Source organism: Cetorhinus maximus, chromosome 11, assembly GCF_964194155.1.
Source record: "Cetorhinus maximus chromosome 11, sCetMax3.hap1.1, whole genome shotgun sequence".
Taxonomy (NCBI): Eukaryota; Metazoa; Chordata; class Chondrichthyes; order Lamniformes; family Cetorhinidae; genus Cetorhinus; species Cetorhinus maximus.
In genome coordinates this window covers 34,131,451-34,154,778 of record NC_135889.1, presented here as the reverse complement: position 1 = coordinate 34,154,778, position 23,328 = coordinate 34,131,451, and the positions used below count along the sequence as shown (strand labels likewise).

The 23,328-nt window shown below is 44.4% G+C and overlaps 1 protein-coding gene across 4 annotated transcripts in view; it reads right to left on the bottom strand.

Moving 5' to 3' along the window:
- LOC144686500 (cyclin-dependent kinase 2-like) overlaps window positions 1-23,328 on the bottom strand; it is a 51,396-nt gene that overhangs the window by 17,211 nt on the left and 10,857 nt on the right. For all 4 annotated transcript variants that reach the window (XR_013577935.1, XM_078551787.1, XM_078551788.1 and 1 more), the window contains one exon: window positions 22,309-22,429. Coding sequence is in view for 3 of the 4 variants with exons in the window: in XM_078551787.1 (XP_078407913.1) it covers window positions 22,309-22,429 (121 nt within the window). In the remaining variant the exon portion in view is untranslated. The remainder of the gene's footprint in view (window positions 1-22,308; window positions 22,430-23,328) is intronic.

The following is a 23,328-nucleotide window of genomic DNA, read 5'->3' as shown; positions in this document are numbered from 1 at the left end:
AATTTGCATTTTTAGATGTGGAAAAGTGCTTGATTTTCAAAGAGACATGGAACATGTTTACAACTGGCAAGATAAATGAGGCAAGATTATGATGTTGATTTTTCCCAAAAGTGCTGGCCATAATGTTAACATGAAAGATTTTTATATTCTGGGAAAAGTAACCTCTGAAGACACGTGGAAACAATGGGATTTACAAATCAAAAGGGATAAATACATTTAAATAAGGATGGAAGGCTGTGAGAGGTGTGGCCATGTGAGATCTGGAAAGGTGACTGTGTGAAACAGACTTGGGAGAAAAAGCCTCTTGCCACCCTGCAGACGTTGCTGTTCCAGAAACCAAAATTGTGTTAAAAGCCTTTGGAAGTCCAGTGTCCAATGGGTGCGTGTGGTAAAATTGCTGGATGACTTTATAAATTTGGAATCTATGTAGACCGTTGCCTTAAAAGGGGTGTGTACTTGGGAGTCTGGTTAAGTAGAAAGTTTGGGAACTGTTATAACTGTGTAACTATAATCTTGGGCAGAATTTTACCCTTGCCATGAGGGCTCGGCGGGAGCGGTAAGGAAGCCAACCACTGCCAGCAATTGGCAGCGCACCATGATTTTACGCAGGCGGGCCAATTAAGGCCCACTCAGCTTGAGACGCGGCCTTTGAATGAATGCAAAGGGGTGGGCGGGGGCTTAATGCCTGCCAGGTCCAATGGTAACCCAGCGGCTGATTCAAATGCAGCCTCGGCAGTCCCTGGAAGGCTGCCAACCAAAGGACGCAGAAGTTGTGCGCATGGATGCCACAGTAGGTGGACACAGCAGGCGGGAGGGCAGGTCGGCGGGGCAGATGGCCCCTCCTTTTTCAGCTGAGTGCCTCACTGCCCTCCTGAAGGAGGTGGCAGCCAGGTGAGAAACACGTCCCAAGGATGGGAGGAGGAGGCCCCCCGACCTCACCAAAAAGACCTGGGAGGAGGTGGCACATGGGTCCAGTGCCAGAAGCGCTTTAACAATCTCCTGCGATCGGGAAGGGAGAGTACCATGTTGGCATGGGTCACTTTGCAGAACAGGTAAGAGCTGCCCATCCCCCCGTGGATCTCAGAGGTGTCACAGTGTGAGCGACAAATGTCAATGAGGCAAGATCTGGGCAAAGGGGTGAGCCTTGGCTGCTTGGACTGAGTGCCTTGTGGCTCCAGGGTCACGAATGTGCTGAACCCTGCAAGATGTTCCTCAGGTGGGACTGGTCAGGCTGCATTGGCATTGCAGGGAGAGAGTACACTAATCAATTCCCTTCCAACCTTCCAGAGAAAACATCCCATAACAATGCAGAGAAGTCGCGGACTGGCAGGGGCCCCCACACCTCCTCATCCTCAGAGGTATGAGCAGGAGGCCCTGGAGCTGGAGAGGCGCCACGCACCTCGGTCAAGTGGTCGCAGTGAGGTTGGGGTGCCAGAAGGAGGTAAAAGTGCAGTGCACTGAGGTGAGAATATGGCTTTTGGCAACCATTGCAGTGTAGTCTGTATATTGATGTGAACCTCGAACCTGGAATGCCCATTGATAATAGAAAGACGAGGCCACCATGATGCAGATCTCTGTCTCATCAAGGTGTCAGGCATGCACAGTGACTATCTAATGACTTAAACTAATGACATGTCCTTCTCCCTTTTAGGCTCACCAGCAGCCCCTCGTTGTGAGGAGCCTGACCCGAAGACCAGCATGTTGAGCACGCACCAGTGACGCACCCTCTCTGTGAAGCAGGCACCAGTGCAGATACCAGCACCTTGGTGGGCATAAGATCAGTGTCTAGTATCTCGGTGCACATTGGTGAGGGCACTTCATACTCACCTGAGGTGCAGGCAGAGGCAGAGAGTGCTCAGGGCGCCGGCAGTCAGAGGACTGCTGGGGACCAGGACAATGCTCAGTCTATGGCTGATGATGGGCCTCTGGAGTCGTCCCTGAGACAGCAGCAGCTGGCTGTCCAGCAGGGTGTGCGGGAGGATCTGGCAGAGATACAAGAGAGAGTGCGTGCCATGGTATCTGTTGTGGAGGAGACCATGCAGAGCATAAGCACTGTGTTGACCCTCATGGCCGAGCGCAATGTCTCCTCCATGGAGAGAGTGGCAACTCTCATGGAGAGGCTCCTCTCATGGAGAGGCTTTATTGCACTGGCAATCAGGGGTTCCTGGGGATGTGCTCGGACCTGCAAGCCCTCACACCAGCAATGACCTCAGCTGGTCAATGTCAGTGTGGAAGATGGATTGGGCACCCAATATTCCAGCTAGGTGCCCATTCATCAGTGGTGAGCGGGGAGGTCCAGAGGGACCTGACAGTGGCGCACGGGTTGCCTTTCATCTCTGCAGGCTCCTCTCAGGGTGCACTGGATGATGTCAGCAGCTTCTCCACCCCTCTGCCAATGACCATGACATCTGATGAGGCTGCAGCGACTGCGGAGACGCCAGCCATGGCACTGGTCACCCCCTTCCAGGCGGGCCCAGCAAAAGCTCCATGGGCCAGAGGACACCCGCCAACGTAATCAAGGCCAACAAGACAGCAGAGTGAGCAGGCTGTCTCCAATGCCATTGCCAGCGATGGGGCAGCACCTAGACGTAATACTCGCAAGCAAAAACTTAAAGCATCTTAAGCACAACACGGACTGATCACGGGTGATATTTGTTTCCCCCATTTTTCTGTTTATTTTAATGGTGTGATGTAAAACACCGGTGAATGTTAATTTCTGCTGTTTGTCACTCAGAAATAAATGAGATTTTTTTTTTGCAACTGGCCTCTGGATGCTTCATTTGCTCTGTAGGTGCAGGGTAAGCCATGATGCTATGATGGACATGTGATTCTTTAAGCTTTATTGCACTGGCAGATAGTATATGTTGTTGACCAAAGAACTGGTCCTGTCAGGGATCGAATATGGAGTCTGCAGCCCTGGCATGTAGTGGTGGTTCCTATTTGGTAGGCTAGCTGAAGGAGCTTTCCTGCCTCCCTGGAGGTTACCCAGGTCAGCGTCTATGCCCTCAACATTCTCCTGAGTCTGCTCATCCTTGGACTCACTATTGGACTCATCGTCTGTTGACTGTGCAGCTGTGTCAAGATCATCTTCCTCCACTGCATCCCTCCTTTCCAGTGCCAGATTGTGTAGAGCGCAAAATGCAACCATGATCAGTGACACACGATCTGGGTGGCATTGCAGTGCGCCCCCTGAACAATCCAGGCATCGGAAGTACTTCTTGAGAAGACCAATGGTTCTCTTCACCACCACCCTTCTGGAGGCATGGCTCCTGTTGCACCGCTGCACGGCCTCTGTTCTTGGGTGGTGGAGAGGCATCATGTGCCACCTTTTGAGCAGATAGCCCTCGTCACCCAGCAACCATCCATCCAGTCGGGCTAGAGCACTGAAGAGCCTCGGCACCTGGGAGTGCCTCAGGTTGTATGCTTCATGGGAGCTGCCAGGGTACCTTGCACACACCTGCAGAATCTGCATCTTGTGGTCACACACTATCTGCACGTTCATGGAGTGGTATCCCTTCCTGTTGACAAAGGCTCCCGGCTCACCTGCTGGTGCCTTGATGGCCACACGCATGCAGTCAATAGCACCCTGGATACGGGGGAACCCAGCAATCGCTGCAAATCCTCTGGCTTGCTCTGCCTGACTGGCCTCGTCTGTACGGTAATGAATGAAAGTCAATGCATGCCTGAACAGAGCTTCTTGTCACCAGTTTGACGCAACTATGGACAGCTGATTGGGAGACTCCGCACAGGTCCCCCACTGAGCCCTGGAAAGAACCAGAGGCATGGAAGTTTAGGGCCACGGTGACCTTCAGAGCCACTGGCATGGGGTGTCCACCCACACAGTCAGAGCTGATCTCAGGGCCGATCCTCTGACAGATGGAGGTCACTGTCTCCCTTGAGAGACGAAGCATCCTTCGGCATTGCACCTCAGACATATAGGGGTAACTGCATCGCTGCCTGTAAACCCTGGCAGCAGGATAGTGGCGTCTTCTGCACCTTCCGGCTTGGCCTTCCTGTTGGCCCTGCGCCCCTTGTGCTTGTGCCTCTCCTCCCACAGGTTGCTTGCCTGGAAGCTAAATAGGTACACCTGACCTTGTCCCCCTTCTGGCCCTCTCTTCTTCCTTAGAGGAGGTGCCTCCAGCGGAGACCACAATCCCCATTACCAGGGTAAGGGAAGGCTGTCTGATACCTGGAAGGCCCCATTGGGTGTGAATCCTTCGGGGACCTGGAAGACAACACTGAGTTCTGAACTGAAGCCTCTAAATGCTCTGAATGCAGCGCTGAAGCGAAATGAAGCTGTCCTGTTCAAAGAAGCAAGCAGCAGCAAGTGATATACAAAACTTTTCACTATTTGCTTTGTGAAGCCCACTGACCCCTCTTATCCCGCCCATGAATGAGGTTTTGCAAATTGTGGCCTGCCTGTCTGCCGTTTTGCCTGTGCGACAGCCTGAAAATCGCACAGGCAACGTAAACTCGGAGTCAATTGGTCTCTCAAGGGCCTTAATTGGCCACTTAATTAATGGCGGCGCGCCCGCCTAGCAAAATATCGTGAGTGTGTGTTGACGTCAGGACGCTTGTCCGACGTTAACGCACTTTATTTTACGCATGGGTGCACGTCAAGGGTAAAATTCTACGCCTTGTGTGTGTTTACATTTGTTCTTCTTTGGTTAATAAATGTTTTAATTTAATCTTTAAAATCTCTAAGGTGGTAGTGGACTCATTACTTCTGACTTCAGTGCACAAGCCTTCTCATAATAAATACATATTGCAAAATCGTTGTGATAACGTGGCAAGTTTCCCTTGTGGACTTGGTCAGCCTGGCAAATACCACCTGCCATATCATAACAAATTGAGGGCTCTTTGCAGGATTTTTGAAATTCTATGATTTGCTTGGAACTGGTGAATCTTAAGGCTACGAACACGAGAAGAATAATGAACTCAGGAGATGGTGTTGAGGGATTTTAAAGTGGTTAGACTGCAAATATGGCTTTAACAATTGCTAAGACTTTTCTGGGAGTAAAAGATGTAACCCTGGTTAGTTTACAAAAAGTAACTAAGGTACAGTTAACAGAATTGGCGGATTAGCATTAACCGCAGGGGCAAAGAAAACAGACATAATTGAAGTAATCGCACAACATTTGAAATTGGAAGCGATACCTGAAATTAGTGAGTCACAGCTGGAGGTAGTGAAACTTCAGTTAGAAATGAAGAAGCTTGAACTTGAACAAGCAATGGAAATGAAATAAACTTGAAATAGAAGAAAAGGAAAAGGAAAAAGAGAGCATTTCAAAGAGAAATGGAAATGAGAAAACTTAGCTTCTCCCTCTGGAGGTCAGCAATGGACGAAAGAGAGAAGGAAAGGGAAAGAGAATATCAGCTTAAAAGGCTAGAAATTAAAAAAGAGACTTCTAATGCTGAGCAAGGTACTGATGTGGAAACAACCACTTCCAACCCAAAACCCATTGGGGAGATGTTTAAATTTGTACAGGCTCTTACGAAGTTCAAAGAAAGGGAGGTAGAGGCATTCTTTATTTCGTTTGGAAAGGTAGCCAAGCAAATGAAATGCCACAAGAAATCTGGACATTACTTTTATAGTCTAGATTGGTAGATAGAGCTCATGAGGTATATGAATCGCTGTCAGAAGAGGTATCGGCAGTTAAAAAAAAGCTATTTTGAGTGCATATGAGCTGCTTCCTGAGGCGTACAGGCAGAAATTTCGGAATCTAAGGAAACACCCTGATCAGACTTATGTTGAGTTTGAGAGAGTAAAACAAAGTAAATTTGACCGGTGGATATAGGCATTAAAGATAGAAGTAACATATGCAGCTCTTAGAGAAGTAATTCTTTTGGAAGAATTTAGAGATTCAATTCCTTCGGTAGTTAGAGTTCAGGTGGAAGAACAGAGGGTTAAAACAGCTAGGCAAACAGCAGAGATAGTTGATGATTATAAGCTAGTCAATAGATCTAAACCTTTTTCATCACCTTTTTAAATCAGAGAAGGATAGAAAGTGGGAAGGTGGAAGGAAGAAAGGTAGTTAGGGAGGAGAAAGAGCAGTCGGAAATTTTCAGGAAGTTTCTCCTCAAAGCAGATAAGAAGGTGCTTAGGGTAGAAGTGACACTTCACTGTAATAAAGTGGGGCACACGAAGTCAATGTGTTGGAAGTTACAGCGAAAAGTTGGAACACAAAAAGTTCTGGAAATGAGTGCTGTGGGTTCTGAGATCCAGGGGCAAGAAAAACGACTGGTTTGTGTACAAGTGGAGCAGGAAGGATCAGTGGTAGGTAAAAAAGTGAGAATGTGTTCACAATTTACCCAAGGGAGTTCTGAAGGGCAGAGTATAGAAATGTTTAAAGATTTTATGTGTGAATGGAAAGTCTTTCCATGTGTACAGGGTGGAGCTGGCAAAGATGTTAAAATTTTACGGGATACAGGGGCTAGTCAGTCCTTAATGTTATGGGATGGTGCTATTTGTTGTCCAGAGGATGCATTGCAGGAAAGAGTGGTCATCAGTGGAATTCATGGAGATGCTAAACCTTTTCCATTGTGGAAGGTAAATTTAAAGATTAAGTGGAAAACAAGTGACTTAATTGTTGGAATAGTGAAAAATTGCCCATTGCAGGGGTTCAATTTATCTTAGGTAATGATATAGCTGGGTCACAGATATTAGTGATGCCTGTAGTTGAGCAGCCTGTGGAGATGCATTCAACAGAGATGCTGCAGAAAGAACATCCTGGACTGTTTCTAGATTGTGTAGTAATGAGATCACAAACTCAGGTTGAAACAGGAGGAGGAAGAGCCTAAAAGGCAGGGGAAGGATGCTGGCATCCAATTAGCTGGGTCTGATTTTGAAAAGACTGTGCAGGAAGAAAAGGTTAAGAGAATGAGGTGCAAGTATTTAGCTCAGTGAAATTGGTAAGAGTTACAGCAGAAGGATCTATGAATAAAGAAATATCAGACAGCATATTTGGAAACAGAGTCAGAACGTATTCCAGAATGTTATTACCTTAAAAGGTAATGTGTTTTAATGAGGAAATGGAGACCATCTCATAGTCCAGCAGATGAGAAGTGGGCGATAGTACATCAAATAGTTATACCATCTGGATACAGATAAGAAATATTGAGAGTAGCTCATAAAATTCCAATAGCTGGACATTTCGGAATTAGGAAAACTGAAGCGAAAATACAAAAACATTTTTATTGGCCTGGACTACATAAAGATGTAGTCAAATTCTGTAGAACATGTCACGCATGTCAGGTGACAGGAAAACCTCAAAGAGTGATTAAACCTGCACCTTTAATTTTGATTCATTTGAGGGACCTTTTACCAGAGTCTTGTTTGTGTAGGGCACCTCCCTAAGACCAAAAGTGAAAATCAGTACTTGCTGACAATCATGGATGTGTCTGCTAGAATTTTGGAAGCAATTTCTTTATGAAATATGACAACAAAGAGAACTGTAGAGGAGTTGACCAAATTTTTTCAAGATATGGGTTACCAAAAGAAATAGTCAGGCCAGGGTTCGAATTTCATGTCACAGCTGTTTGAGGAAGTAATGAACAGCCTGGGGATAAAGCAGTTTAAATCTTCAGCTTATCATCCTGAAACGCAAGGTGCTTTAGAGAGATGGCATCAAACTTTAAAAACTATGATGATGTAATAGGATATTTTAAAGCAGGCTTATGTGTGTGCGTATGGTTCTGTGTGTGGCTAATTTAATTAAACTAGAGATGATTAGACTGCAAGGTTTAAATTATCAAAGAAGTGAGGTGTGAAACAGATGTTTAAAATGGAAATGAATAAAACTAGGGTGAAATCAGTAGATATGGTGTGAATGGAATTTGCATTTTTAACTGTGGAGAAGTGTTTGATTTTCAAAGGGACATGGAAAATGTTTACAACTGGCAAGATAAATAAGGTGAGGTTATGATGTTGATTTTTCCCAAAAGTGCTGGCCATAATGAGAACGTGAAAGATTTTTATATTCTGGGAAAAGTAACTTCTAAAGACAAGTGGAAACAATGGGATCTACAAATCAAAAGGGATAAATATATTTAAAGGAGGATGGAAGGCTGTGTGAGGCGTGGCCGTGTGAGATCTGGAAAGGTGACTGTGTGAAACAGACTTGGGGGAAAAAGCCTCTTGCCACCCTGCAGACGTTGCTGTTCCAGTAACCAAAATTGTGTTAAAAGCCTTTGGAAGTCCAGTGTCCAATGGGTGCTTGTGGTAAAATTGCTGGATGACTTTATAAATTTGGAATCTATGTGGACTGTTGCATTAAAAGGGGTGTGTACTTGGGAGTCTGGTTAAGTAGAAAGTTTGGGAACTGTTATAACTGTGTAACTATAATCTTGGGCAGAATTTTACCCTTGCCACGCGGGCTCGGCGGGAGGGGTAAGGAAGCCAACCGCTGCCAGCGATTGGCAGCGCACCATGATTTTACACAGGCGGGCCAATTAAGGCCCACCCAGCGTGGAATCTATGTGGATTGTTGCCTTAAAGGGGGTGTGTAGTTGGGAGTCTGGTTAAGTAGAAAGTTTGGGGACTGTTTTAATTGTGTAACTGTAATCTTGTGTGTGTTTAAGTTTGTTCGTCTTTTATTACTAAATGTTTTAATTTAATCTTTAAAATCTCCAAAGGTGGTAGTGGACTCATTACTTCTGACTTCAGTCCACAAGTGTTCCCGTAATAAATACAAATTGAAAAGCCGTTGTGATAGTGTGGCCAAGTTTCCCTTGTGGATTTGGTCAGCCTGGCAAATACCACCTGCCATATCATAACAATTCTTGTGCCAATCCTTAGCTTTCCGAAATTTGCTCATCGGCCCCTTGAGTGAGAAAAATACGCAAATATGCCCCCCAAAAAAATGTTGGTCAAGCCTGCTCTAGAGCCATTTGATTTCATCTGGAATGTAAATATTTATGTAAATGAGATGATTGACTGCTCTATATATATATTTTTTCTTGAAAATCAAGCAGATCCTAAAGCAGTGCTATGCAAATTAGCACAACTCACATGTAAGGATGAAAATCAGCCCGTCGTTTCATTGTCTCTAGATCTTTGTGTCTAGAATATTGTCTTTAGGACTTTGACACCAGTGCCAAAATGAATGCTAAGCTTCTATTTAAACAAATGGCTTATTTTAAACTAAGACCATAGTGAAGGAAAAGACAAAAAATGAACAAAATACACCAATTTATGAAAGGGAAATAGTGTTTACAAATGTGCTAAGAGTTGAGAATGTAACTAGAAGGGTGGATAAGGAAGAACCAGTCGATTCGATAAATTGCCACGTAAGAGGTTATTACACAAAATTACAACTCATCGGATTGATGGGAAATATATTAACATGGATTGAGGATTGGTTAATGGACAGAAAACAGAGGGTAGGAATAAATAAGACTTTTTCAGATTGGCAGGCTGTAAATAGCTGGGCAGCACAAGGCTAGTAGTTGGACCTCAGCTATTTACAACCTATATTAATGACTTAGATGCCAGGACTGAGTGTAACATATGAAAGTTTGCTGACAATACAAAATTAGGTCGGAAAGTAATCAGTTAGCACGCAAAGAGGCTACAGAGGGATATAAATAAACTGGTTGAGTGGGCAAGAATATGGGAGATGGAATACAATGTGACGAAGCATGCAACTATTCACTTTTGTAAGGAGAAGTTAAAAAGCAGAATTTTTTTGAATGGTGAGCAGCCATAAAATGTGTGCGTTCAGAGGGATCTGGATGCCCTTGTACATGAATCACAAAGTTAACATGCAGGTACAGCAAGCAATTAAGAAAGTAAATGGTATGTTAGCTTTTGTTACAAAGGAATTAGAGAATAAGAGTGGAAAAGTCTTACTATAATTGTACAGGCCATTGGTGAGGCCATATCTGGCGTACTGTGTGCAGTTTTGGTCTCCTTACCTAAAGAAGGGCATACTTGCCCTTGAAGGAACACAATGAAGATACACTAGACTGGTTCCTAAAATGAGAGGATTGCCCGAGGAGGAGAGATTGAGTACAATGGAAGTCGTGTTAAGGTAGAAGATCTGCCATGATCTTATTGAATGGTGGAACGGATTCAAAGGGCTAAATTGCCTACTCCACCTCCTATTTCTTATGTACTTATTCAGTGCCCAATGCAACTGGTCAGGTATCCTACGAGTTAGAAGACTGTATGACATTTCCTGGACTACCTCTTTGAATCAGCGCTTTCTCCCTGGTATTTCCCAAGTGCCCTCCCAACTCAAAATACACTTCCTGGTGTTTCCAGAGTGTTTCTCCAACTTTTTGTTCAGATAACCAATACTCTAAGGTAAAAGATATGTCTTGTTTGGACACATGTGGTTTGTCTTGTTTATCCACATGTTTAGACAAACCATGACCTCCATAAATGGTGTGGAGTGTATTGAGCCATTGGATGAGGAAGGTTATTGGTTCAAACCTAGGTGGATACATGTGATTTTCAAGTGAAAGGATGCCACTCTAATCTCTGATCTCATAGTAATTTTAATTCCCAGAAATGTGAGGGTTCAGGTCGTGTGAGAAAAATCTCAAACCCAAGCTGCCTTGAACTTGTTCACTTCTGATTTTAAAGGTGATCCCAGAAGGACAGGGATGGCAACCAATCTGCCGCAAGGAGGTTTGTTGCCATTTAAATGAAGCTGTCTCCCTCAATTTTGTGTGTCTTTCAGGGTTAATGCTGGCTGGTTGCATTTCTAAAATCTCAGGAAACATGACAACTAAAGGAAGTTAAGAACTGCTGCATGCAAGAGGTAACTGCTTTTCCAGTGCTTGTGGGCCTGGGTCACAACCTGCTGTATGTCCATACCTTTGTGATGACACCTGCAAGAGCATGATATGAAAATCACAGACAGTGACAACTGCGAGACTGTCACCAACAGCTGTGACTGTCTGAAGGCTGACAGTTTGGAAAGGCATTGGAAGAGGTGAGCAGAAATGAAAAGCTCAGCTAGCTGAGAAAAAGACCCACAGAAAAGAAGCCAATGAATCCTGCACCTTTTCAGCCTTTCTTCCACTGCAGCAAATGCATCAAAGACTGACATGCCAGAATGAGGCTCTCGAGCCACACAAGGTGTGTTTAGTTGACCACCACGGCGAAACCATCATCTCATGAGGCAGGATTCTGCCAAAAACATGTCCTGGGCAAGGATAAAGAGGAATGTTCTCTCACACAAGCTCCCCACGCAAACCTGTTTCTCACTCCGCATGATTAGATCTTTCTTCCAATTCATAGATCTCCCACATCACTCCACATCCCTCTAAGCTACCTTGTACCCACCACACCAACTCACAACTCTATCTTGAGCAGCAGGAAACCTATCCGCTTTTGGGCTGTGGCCGCTTCTGAAATATTTCCTGCCCAGTAAGGAGCCAAGCCTGTCAATTGGGCTGGCTTCCAGGCAGTAAACCTGTAAAAAAAAACACGCACGTTGTGGAGTTAAAATTCCAGAATTACCCATCTGTTGCTTGAAAATCTCATCCCAGTAAATAAAAGGGCTACAGTGTCTGGGCTCACATATGAATGGCCATTTGGGAAATCAGAGGCTTGGAATAATCAACAAGCAATAAGAAAGAACCAGGCAGAAAGTGGCTGGGGTATGTATAAAGTTATAGTATCAGACAAAACATTAAAAACTGTTTAATCAACACAAACATTTATTGGCATCAAATATTTAAATACACAAAATAACCCGTCACTTCTTGATTTAATATGCACTCACCTCACTGCACAATATGCCCCCACCCCACTCACCCCAGGATAAGAAACAGAAGTGGGGTAGGCCAGTTGGTTGTTTGAGCCTGCTCTGCCATGCAAGATCAAGGTTGAACTCACTGTGGCCTTAACTCCACTTTCTTGCTGTTTCCCCCATATCCCTTGTGGATCAAAGATCTGTCTAACTCAGCCTTGAACATCTTCAATGACCTAGCCTCCACTGCTCATTAGGGCAGACATCTCCTAAGATTAACAACTCTGAGAGAAGAAATTCCTCCTCATCTCCATCTTAAATGGGAGACTCCTTGGGCTGGACTTTTGCTCCCCAGGCAGATAGCACGAATTGGGAAATATCCTTGCTCGCTACACCCGCCTTGGGAAAAAATGTCCAGTCAGACCTGATTTTTGCTCAAGGTGTAAATATCTATTACAGACTTTGCACTAGTTAAAAAAAACACTCCCATTCATGAAACCCCATTCAACGCTTTTAAAAGTTCAAGTACTTAATCCCTTATAAAACAAAATGGACTTGTTTTCATAACCCCACATCAAAGACAGCTAATCCTTTAATAACCTCTAAGCTGTCAATCAAGTTGTGAACTTACAACCCATCTGCTGGAACAATTATAGGTTGTAGAAAGCAGCCAAGCATCAATAATGATAGCCCTTGAAGTAATGTCAAAAACATTACTGTAACACCTAAAACTGATTTTTTTTCAACTCTTATTGGCACAAACAGGCTGTTTTTTAAAAAATTATTTAAAGGGCTGGGAATTTAAATAACTTCACAGCTTGACAGTGCTACGGACTCTTCATGAGTTTTTATGTCTCCTCCATAAATTCGTGACTCCAACACTGTGGGGTCAGGTCCTTACTTCAGTGAAAATGGGTCTGTTTGAACGCAGCACCGAATTCAAACAGACCCCATGAGGAGAAAAGTGCTCTCAGCATCTAACTTGTCAAGCCCTCTCAGAATCTTATGTTACAATAAGATCACTTCTCATTCTTCTAAACTCCAATGAGTATAAGTCCAACCTGCTCAACCATTCCCCATAAAATAACCCCTTTATCCCAGGAATCAATCTAGTGAACCTTGGAACTATCTCCAATGCAATATATCCCCTCTTAAATAAGGAGATGAAAATTGTACACAGTATAGCGCAGTCTCACCAATGTCCTGTGCAGTTATAGCAAGGCTTCCTTACTTTTCTACAGTACTATCCCCCTTGTAATAAAGGCCAACATTTCATTTGCCTTCCTAGCTACTTGCTGTACCTTGTTATGATCAGGTGGGGAGGGGTTGAATAGCTCCCCTCTTTTCCCACTCCTCGTTTGACTGTAACAGGGTTTTTTGTGAAAAAGATATACTTAACAATTCAGTCGGACCGATTTTCTTGAATTTGTCAAAGGAAGAGGATAGGTTTATTGTAATTAACCCTAAGAAAAAATAATACAACATGCTTCGACTTGCGCGCACAAGCGCTCGAAGTTCACACACAACACGAATAGATTACAGCATGGGGCAGGTTAGATTAATCAACTTAGAGTCCAGAGAAACAAAAGTCAACTTGGCTGGCCTCAGGATGAATTTGGTGGACTTGCCGTTTGCCTCGTAGACGCGATTTAAAGATCTGGTCAGCTGATATGGCCGTCCTTCTGGAAACAGTAGTGCGGGGTTCATTTTCTTCAAGTCTCTGTCTGCAGAAGGGGCAAACCTGAGTGGTCATGGTCAGCAAACAGGGTTTGAAAGCTTGCCAGATAGGTTGGAGAGGGGGTGGAGGGGAGAGAGGAAGGAGAGACCCGACTCAAGTCTTCTCTTGTCAGCGTCTCAGCTGCTTGTCCTCTTACTGCTGAGAAAGCAGAAGTTTAAACACACAAAGGGTGGGCCTGTCACATGACTGTCACCCAGTGATTCAAACATGGTTGTTACTAGTGTATTCCCACTTGTAACTTGATCAGAACCTATCTGGGAATCCCCTCTCTCAACCAGGGTTCTATTGTTCAAGTGATTGGGTTTAAGGCATTCCCATTCTGGCTTGATGAGTTCATGCCTGGGAACCCCCTCTCACAGCCAGGGTCCCATTGCCCAAACAATTAGGTTTAATGGTTCGTCTCCACTAGTCGAATACCTCAGGTGATTGGCCTTGCTAATGGGGACAGGTTATGGGGTTCACTCATATTCCGCTGATATAGTCTTTGATGGGGCTTAGCAGACATGATGTCTCTATCTCAACTGGAATGTGGAAAGTACAGTGATGCAGTGTATAGCCATCTTTGGCTGCGAGCTCAATTCGCCTTTAGTCCGTTTTAAAAAGTTCATTTTGGGTTTCCAGCTGGTGGATTAAAATCATTATTTGACATAAAGCATGTCTTTGTGAAATCTTTTTCTGATTCGAGTATGAAGACACCCAGGTCTCTCGGTGTTGTGGCATTCTGTAATCTCTCTACATTTAAATAATATTCTGCGTTTCCATTCTTTCCACCTAAGTGGGCAACCTCACATTTTCCCACATTATACTTCATCTGCCAATTTTTTGCCCACTCACTTAATCAATTGATATCCCTTTGCAGGCTCTTTGGCCAGAATTTTGCCAACAGGGTGCCATTCCTAACATTGTAACTGGAACTGTGCACCACTTCCACTTTCTCTCACTATTTGCCATTTCCCATGCAATTATAATTAAAATTCTAAGTGCCAGTGGCGTGCATGCAAAAACATGTTCAATTTAGCAGCGGGGAATCTTTTCACTGGTAGAACCTGCCGTCAGGTAACAATGCTGCATCGATGGGCAGCCTGCTAAAGAACCCGCTGGTCAAACAGTGGGGCCTTGCATCACTGCCACAACTTGCCTACCCAACTACATTGCCATTAACATAAGACCTGAGAGCACAAAAGTGGCATGCATGTTTTCAAAATTAAATTTCACTTTAAGAAGGGTTGTAGAGATAAGCCAGGGAATTACAGACCAGTGAGTCTCACATCAGTGGTAGGGAAACTATTGGAGAAAATTCTGAAGGAGAGAATCTACTTCCACTTGGAGAGGCAAGGTTTGATCAGGGATAGTCAGCATGGCTTTGTCAGAGGGAGGTCATACCTAACAAATTTGATTGAATTTTTTGAGGTGGCGGCTAGGTGTGTAGATGAGGTTAGTGCAGTTGACGTAGTTTATATGGATTTCAGCAAAGCCTTTGACAAGGTCCCACATGGGAGACCTATAAAGAAGGCAAATGCACATGGGTTACAGGGTAATTTGATAAGGTGGATTCAAAATTGGCTTACTTGTAGGAGACAGAGGATGATGACAGAAGGCTGCTTCAGTGACTGGAAGCTAGTGTCCAGTGGCGTACCACATGGATCTGTGCTCGGTCCCCTATTATTCATCATTTATATAAATGACACAGATGGCTATGTGGGGGGTAGGATTATTAAGTTTGCGGATGACACAAAGATTGGCTGGGTGGTTAACAGTAAGGTTGAGTGTCTTGGGCTACAGGAAGATATAGATGGGATGGTCAAATGGGCAGATAAGTGGCAGATGGAATTTAAACCTGCAAAGTGTGAGGTGATACACTTTGGAAGGAATAATTTGACAAGGAAGTATTCAATGAACGGCATGACACTATGAAGTTCTGAGGAACAAAGGGACCTTGGCATTTGTGTCCATAGATCTCTGAAGGCAGAGGGGCATGTTAGTGGGGTGGTGAAAAAGGCATATGGGACACTTGCCTTTATCAATCGAGGCATGGGTTACAAAAGTAAGGACGTCATGTTGGAGTTGTATAGAACCTTGGTGAGGCCACAGCTGGAGTACTGTGTGCAGTTCTGGTCACCACATTATAGGAAGGATGTGATTGCACTGGAGGGGGTGCAGAGGAGATTCACCAGGATGTTGCCTGGGATGAAACATTTAAGTTATGAAGAGAGGTTGGATAGACTTGGGTTGTTTTTGTTAGAGCAGAGAAGACTGAGGGGTGACCTAATCGAGATGTACAAGATTATGAAGGGTATGGACAGGGTGGTTAGGGAGCAGCTGCTCCCCTTAGTTGAAGGGTCAGTCACAAGGGGACACAAGTTCAAGGTGAAGCACAGGAGGTTTAGGGGGGATGTGCGGAAAAGCTTTTTTACCCAGAGGGTGGTGACAGTCTGGAATGCGTTGCCTGGGAGGGTGGTGGAGATGGATTGCCTCACATCCTTTAAAAAGTACCTGGATGAGCACTTGGCATGTCATAATAATCAAGGCTATGGGCCAAGTGCTGGTAAATGGGATTAGGTATGTAGGTCAGGTGTTCCTCACGTGTCGGTGCAGACTCGATGGGCTGAAGGGCCTCTTCTGCACTCTGTGATTACATTGGTTTCACTTTATTCATTTGTGCATCATTGTTATTTGTTGAGATTATCTTAATCAGAAAGCTAAGTGTACTGGCACACCTCATGGTTGGCATACATTGATGGTTACAGGGGAGTTAAGGACATTTCCTCGATTGTGGAGGAAATAATGTTGTGTTTTTGTGTTCACTCTTTATTGAAAGTTCAAGTAAGTGTCCAGTGTTGTATTCACCACTCTGCGGGACGTGGCTAAATTTGCATGCTCAGCTTGTCCTCCTTTCTATGCGCTATAAAGGACATTGTCCAGAGAGCAGTCTCAGTGAGACGTAATTGAAATGTTGTAGGTGAACTCAAAGCCCTGTAAGGACACACCCTTAGATGGTCACACATTTGGACAGTACTGACAACGCTGTTAAGGCCCCTCATTTTCTTACCTTGACTGACTCCGCCCATCATTCCCCCCAACACACCCACAACACCAGGCCCTTCCTACTTCACTAGTCCACTCCTCTGACCCCATGCTCTGTCCTCCCCGGATCCCTCTTCCACTTCTCCATGTCCTGACCACACCCCACAACAACCCCCTCACCAATGACTCATTCTTGATGGCTAGTCTTGCAAGAGTCCATTCTCCTGCTCCCTTCCCTTGTGCCATTGAGTTAAACAAGGAAGACCACTGCCCTTATGCACAAAAGCACATAGCCGACAGGTGCACATCACCTTTAAACAGATCATGAACCAGATGCAATGAGAATTTCGTGCGCCGCTGACTTTATCTTGAAGGTAAGGCATAATTTAAAAAAGTTTTATGCTAATTAATACTCATGGCATGCAAATATATTACATGTAAGAATCCGCCACAAGACAGCATAATGGTCAACATGCCGCTGACTTTACTTCTGCATATCAACTCACCATCGGGCAATCGAAAGTTTGCATCCCGCCTAAATTTCCCACTCTTGTGGGCACCCTAAAACCCCCCCCCCCCCCACTTTGTATTCTCCTCACAACTTGCTTTCCTACCTATCGTCAGTAAATTTGGCTACAAAAAGCCAGTCCCTTCATCCAAGTCATTAATATAGATTGTAAATAGTTGAAGCCCCAGCATTGTTCCACGTGGCACTCCACTAGCTACAGTTTATCAATCTGAAAATGACCCATTTATTCCAACTTTCTGTTCCCTGTTAGTTTGACAATCTTCTATCCATGCTAATATGGGGGGGTGCGGGAGCACCATCAATCGGCACCCCCAAATGGGAGTGCGCTGCCATTTTACATGGGCAGGCCATTTAAGACCTGCCCAGTGTAATGTCCGTTCCGAAGCACTATGCGCTCCCTGTGCGGGTGGGAACTCCCTCAGCCGCGAGTGCGCTCTTGCGTACATGCGCGAAAAAACACACAGGTCTCCCTGAGGCTAAGTGCTGCCTCAGGGAAATCAGCTCAAAGTTAAAATTTGTAATACAAATGATAACAAAATTTCCCTGACATGTCCCCTCATGTGATACTGTCAATCGAGTTGAGACATGTCTATAACTTTTATTGAAACCTTTAATAAAAATTTAAATACCCTCATGAAACCTCATCCTGCCCATAGATGAGGTTTCATGCTTTTTCCAAAGCCCGCCAACCTTAAGGTTGGACGGGCAGGTCCATTAATTAGTTTTTCAATAGGCCGTTGACAGGTTGGCAGGCGCACAGCTGACTCAGCTGCACCCCTGCTGACCTGAAAATGGAAATGATGCAGAGTGATGTCGGGATTTCCACCTGATGTCATCCCGCATCACTTTACGCGTCAGTGAGAGGGCCCCACCCCCGCCTGCCAACCGGAAGATCCTGCCCATGAGCTCTTTATCTTGTGTGGCATCACATCAAATGCCTTTTGGAAATCCAAATACACTACATTTACTGGTTCTCCTTTATCCACCCTGCTGATTACATCCTCAAAGGTCACTAATAAATTTGTCAAACGTGATTTTCCTTTCATAAAAAACATGTTGACTCTGATAAATATCCTGCTACTATTTCCTTGACAATAGATTCCAGCATTTTCCCAATGACAGATGTTAGGCTAACTGGCTTAAAGGTTTCTGCTTTCTGTCTCCCTTCTTTCTTGAACGGAGGTCGTGACATTTGCGGTTTCCCAATTCACTAGGACCTTTCCAGAATCTGGGAAATTTTGGAAGATTACAACCAATGCATCTACTTCTTTTAGGACCCTAAAGAGAGGTCCAGGGTACTTGTCAGCCTTTATTCCCATTAGTACTTTTCTCTAATGATGGTGATTGTTTTAAGCTCCCCTTCCCTTTTTCCTCTTGATTTTCTACTATTCTGGGGATGCTTTTTGTGACTTCTATCATGGTCAGATACAAAATATTTGTTCATAGTCTCTGCCATTTCCTTTTGCCCATTATTAATTCCCAGTCTCATCCTCTAAGGAACCAATGTTTATTTTAGCTACTCTCTTTTTTATATACTTTGAGAGAAATGGAGGTTATTCTTTTTAATATTTTTGTGGAATATTGTGTTATTCTGTAAAGAAGGCTGTGTGTCTGGAAATGGTTTAATTAAACTGGGCAAAGGTTACTAGGAGACAGGTTGTCTGGGGGTTTTAAAATATGAAAGGATAGAGGCATTAGGTTTGAGGTACAAGTGAATAGTTTGGATCTAACATTTGCATTTTTAGATAAGTTGAGAGTTTGGTTGAATATCAAAGGGAAGTCAGAGGTGAAAAGAAACACATCTGCAGCTTGCAGGAGTTCCATAGGTAGTGGAGTTCCATAGGGGGCTCCGCACATATCCCCATCTTCAATGATGGGGGAGCCCAGCACATCAGCGCAAAAGATAAAGCTGAAGCATTTGCTGCAATCTTCAGCCAGAAGTGCCATGAATGATCCTCCTCTGGAGGTCCCAGCATCACAGATGCCAGTCTCCAGCCAATGCGTTTCATTCCACATGATATCAAGAAAAGGGCTGAAGGCACAGGATAGTTGCAAAGGCTATGGGGCCTGACAATATTCTGGCAATACTACTGAAGACTTGTGCTCCAGAGCCTGCCGGTGTTCCTCAGGGTAGTGTCTTCGGCCCAACCATCTTCAGCTGCTTCATCGATGGCCTTCCTTCCATCATAAGGTCAGAAGTGGGGATGTTCACTGATGAGTGCACAATGTTCAGCACCATTTGCGACTCCTCAGATACTGAAGCAGTCCATGTCCAAATGCAGCAAGAACTGGACAATATCCAGGCTTGGGCTGACAAGTGGCAAGTAACATTCACGCCACACAAGTGACAGGCAATGACCATCTCCAACAAGAGAGAATCTAACCATTGCCCCATGACATTCGATGGCATTACCATCACTGAATTCCCCACTATCAACATCCTGGGGGGCTGCCATTGACCAGAAACTGAACTGGACTAGCCATATAAACACTGTTGCTACAAGAGCAGGGCGGGGGCTGGGAATCCTGCGACAGATAACTCACCTCCTGACTCCTCAAAACCTGTCCACCATCTACAAGGCACAAGTCAGGACTGTGATGGAATGCTCCCCGCTTGCCTCGATGAGTGCAGCTCCTACAACACTCAAGAAGCTCGACACCATCCAGGACAAGGCATGATTAGCACCACATCCACAAACATTCACTCCCTCCACCACCAACGCACAGTAGCAGCAGCGTGTACTATCTACAAGATGCATTGCAGGAATTCACCAAGGCTCCTTAGACAACACCTTCCAAACCCACAACCACTACCATCTAGAAGGACAAGGGCGGCAGATACATGGGAACACCACCACCTGGAAGTTCCCCTCCAAGTCACTCACCATTCTGACTCGGAAATATATTGCCATTCCTTCATGGTCACTGGGTCAAAATCCTGGAACTCCCTTCTTAACAACACTGTGGGTGTACCTACCACATGGACTGCAGCGGTTCAAGAAGGCAGCTCACCACCACCTTCTCAAGGGCAACTAGGGATGGACAATAAATTCTGGCCCAGCCAGCGAGTCCCACATCCCGTGAATGAATAAAAAAAAATGACAGTATATTACATTTTATTGACCTGAAAGCAAAGGCAAAGCAGAAACACGAAGAATTTTATATTTGGAAGGATTGGAGTTTCAAAGACGTGAGAGAACAATGGAACCTGAGGCGAAAGGGGGAAAAAGGAATTTTGGAGCTGAGTTGTAAGATGGAGCTGGTAGCTGTGTGAGGAAGATCTCCTGGAAACAGCTCTAGGCTGGGAGAAGATGCAGTTTGAATCATCCATCCAGTCAAGCCAGAGAAGTGTTGGACTGCAACAAGCAGTCTTGTTCTGAAGTTTTGGATTTCTACAGCAGGATGGGAGAGAGTTAAGAGGTCATGTGATGTGCCTCTATTAAAGCTACAGCAGTTTGCCTTGGGTAATATTACTGGATTTTTATAGTTCAACATCTTTAAGGGAGTGTTGCCTGGAAGGTGTCTACTTGTGGGTCTGACCAAGTAGGGAGTCTTTTGGGGGAATAGTTTGTAAGGCAAACTTTAATTGTGCAACTGTAAGTTTAAGTTTTGTGCTTAAGTTTTCTTCTATTCTTGTTAATGAAACTTTTACTTTTCATTTTTTTTAATCCAAAAAAGCGTACTGGACTTCTTGCTGCTGAGATCAGTATGTCGTCTTCTCATTTCCAGAATACAAAAAGGTATGGTCCATAAGCCAAGCTTCCTCTGGGATTTGGTATGCACAGCAGTTAACATTGGCTATGGTCATAACAACTTGTAGAAGCTGTCTTATATCTGTTTTAATATTTCTTCCTAGTTTACTCTAACATTCTAATTTCTCCCTCCTTTGCTGGTTTTTAAGATTTTCCAAATCTTCTTGCCTACCACTAATCTTTGCAGAATTCAATGCATTTTCTTTCAATTTGATACCATCCTTAACTTCACAGTTAGCCAGGGACGGTGCATCCTGCTCATAAAGACTTTCTTTCTCAATGGGAGCAGGCTATGAGGTGTGGGTGGCTGTATAACATGGTGGGAGGACACAGGGTGGAGAGCCTGTCACCTTCCTGACTCTCCCCAATAAAGTCTGGGCAGGAAGGGTTGAGAATGGCCAATTCAGGGCCACTTAAAGGCTTCAGCCTGCCACCACTGGTATTCTACCAGCAGTTGTGGGGGCATGCTGTATTGGTATACCCTGGCGGGTCTGCCAGCAGCCTAAGGAGAAAGTCATTCTAGCACTCTGAGCCCAATGAGGGGACCAGCCAGGGATAAAAGCCATCCCCATGGGAAGACACCCTCACCTCCAGCTCTTTAAACTACCCCCCGCCCCCACCCCAAGGCCACCTACAGGGGCCTGCCTGGACCCGGTGAGCTCGCCCCACTTACCTGAGGTCCAGGGTTCCACGCCTGGTCCTCCTCTGGGTGACAGCTTTAGGGGTAGAAGAAACCAGCAACCCCAGTGACGCTACTGGTACTGATGAGCTTCTGGTCTCTGATTGGCCAACAGCTCTCGGAAGTGGAACCTCCGCCCTGCAGGACCCAAGAACCCTGAAGCTGATCAGCTAGATGCCTCATTGGCTTTTAGTCACCTTGGGACACCTGGGAATGGCTATGGCAGGATTGCCAATGGCTCTCCAGCCAGCAGATAGGCCCACCGCCTCAACCATTGAATCCAGCCTGATAACTATGCTGAACAAGTCCATTTCAGAATAGATTTCAGCCTGCATACTATTTGAGTGCATTTGAGTTAAAGTTAAAATCAAAAGCCTAACATGGTGGGATATTATAGTTGATGCAGCAAGACTTGGACAACATTCAATCTTGGGCTGATAAATGGCAAATAACATTCATGCTTCACAAGTACCAGTAAGTTTCTAGCCACTTCCCCTTGACAATAAATGGCATTGCCATCGTGGAATGTCCCACCAATATTCTGGGAATCACGATGACCAGAAAGTCAACTGGACCAGTCACATAAAGACAGTGGCTACAAGAGCAGGGCAGAGGCTGGGTATTCTGCAGTGATTGACTCACTCCTCACTACTGAAGCCTTTCCATGATCTCCAAGGCACAAGTCAGGACTGAGGTGAAATACTTTCCGCTTACCCGGATGAGGTGCAACTACAACAACACTCAAGAACTTTAACACCACCCAGGCCATCTTCTTGACTGGCACCCCATCACTTTCTTAAACATTCACTCCCTCCATCACTGTTGCACGATCCTACAAGTGAAAACAATCCTACAAGTGAATTTTAAGTTAAATTCTTAATTACCTTAACTAATTGCAAAGGCAGTCCAACAGGTGGAGCAGAGTCCATATACTTCTTCAGATCTTGATTCAGAAATTCAAACACCAGATACAATTTCTTTTCACTGTGGATAACATCTAACAGTCTAGAGCAAAAGTACACATATTACTCATGACTGCTTATTAGCTTATTACAATATTACTCTATAGTAGATTCATCACAATATTTTTGTTAGTGAAATGGAAATGAAAAGTAGGAATTTACTATGTTTTCAGTCTCCTATCAAAAATTTTAAATAATAGCAAGTTGTAGAATTGCAGCACTAAACAAATTACATTATACAAAAGTAGGCTGCTCTGGAATCCTGGTATACCTACTTTATTTTATTCTAGATAATAATTAAATATATAAAAACTCCAAAGGAAATATGGCTATTCCCCCATCTTCCCTCAGGTATCCTCCTTACTTTCTTGAAGCCACTAGCTCATCTTGCTGTACAGTTCTGAATGTTGGCAGCCTTCCAATTGGTAACCCATTAAGTACGAACCCAGGTAGTGAGCATCAGCAGGGCATGGCAACATAAGCATCCAAGCCAAAAACAAAATGTTCCAGCTAGTTTGTGTGTAATGACCAATATCAGAAACGATGGTTTAATTTCCCCTGCAAGTTAGTCTTGCAGTGAATGTGTTCTTGTCTGCTCACCAGCTCACTTTGAAATTTATAGTCTCATTTGAAGTGCTGGTGCGCAGATCTCATGACTACATGACTTCATGACTACAAAACCAAACAAGTTGCTTCAACAGCTGGTTAAGTTTTTCCACAGTCAGGTGGGCAGAGACCAAGAGCCAGAATTTCATACATACTTCTAATTAAAATTGAAATGCTGATGAATATGGTGAGAGAAGCCTCTAAAATTCAGGAGGACAAAAGAAATTCTCACATGTGTCCTACATGCCTGGCAAGTAAATTTTGATATACTAAATGGGTTTTACTTTAGACTTCTTCAACAGTTTTGGGATCCAAAGTAGGAGGAAAAGAAAACAT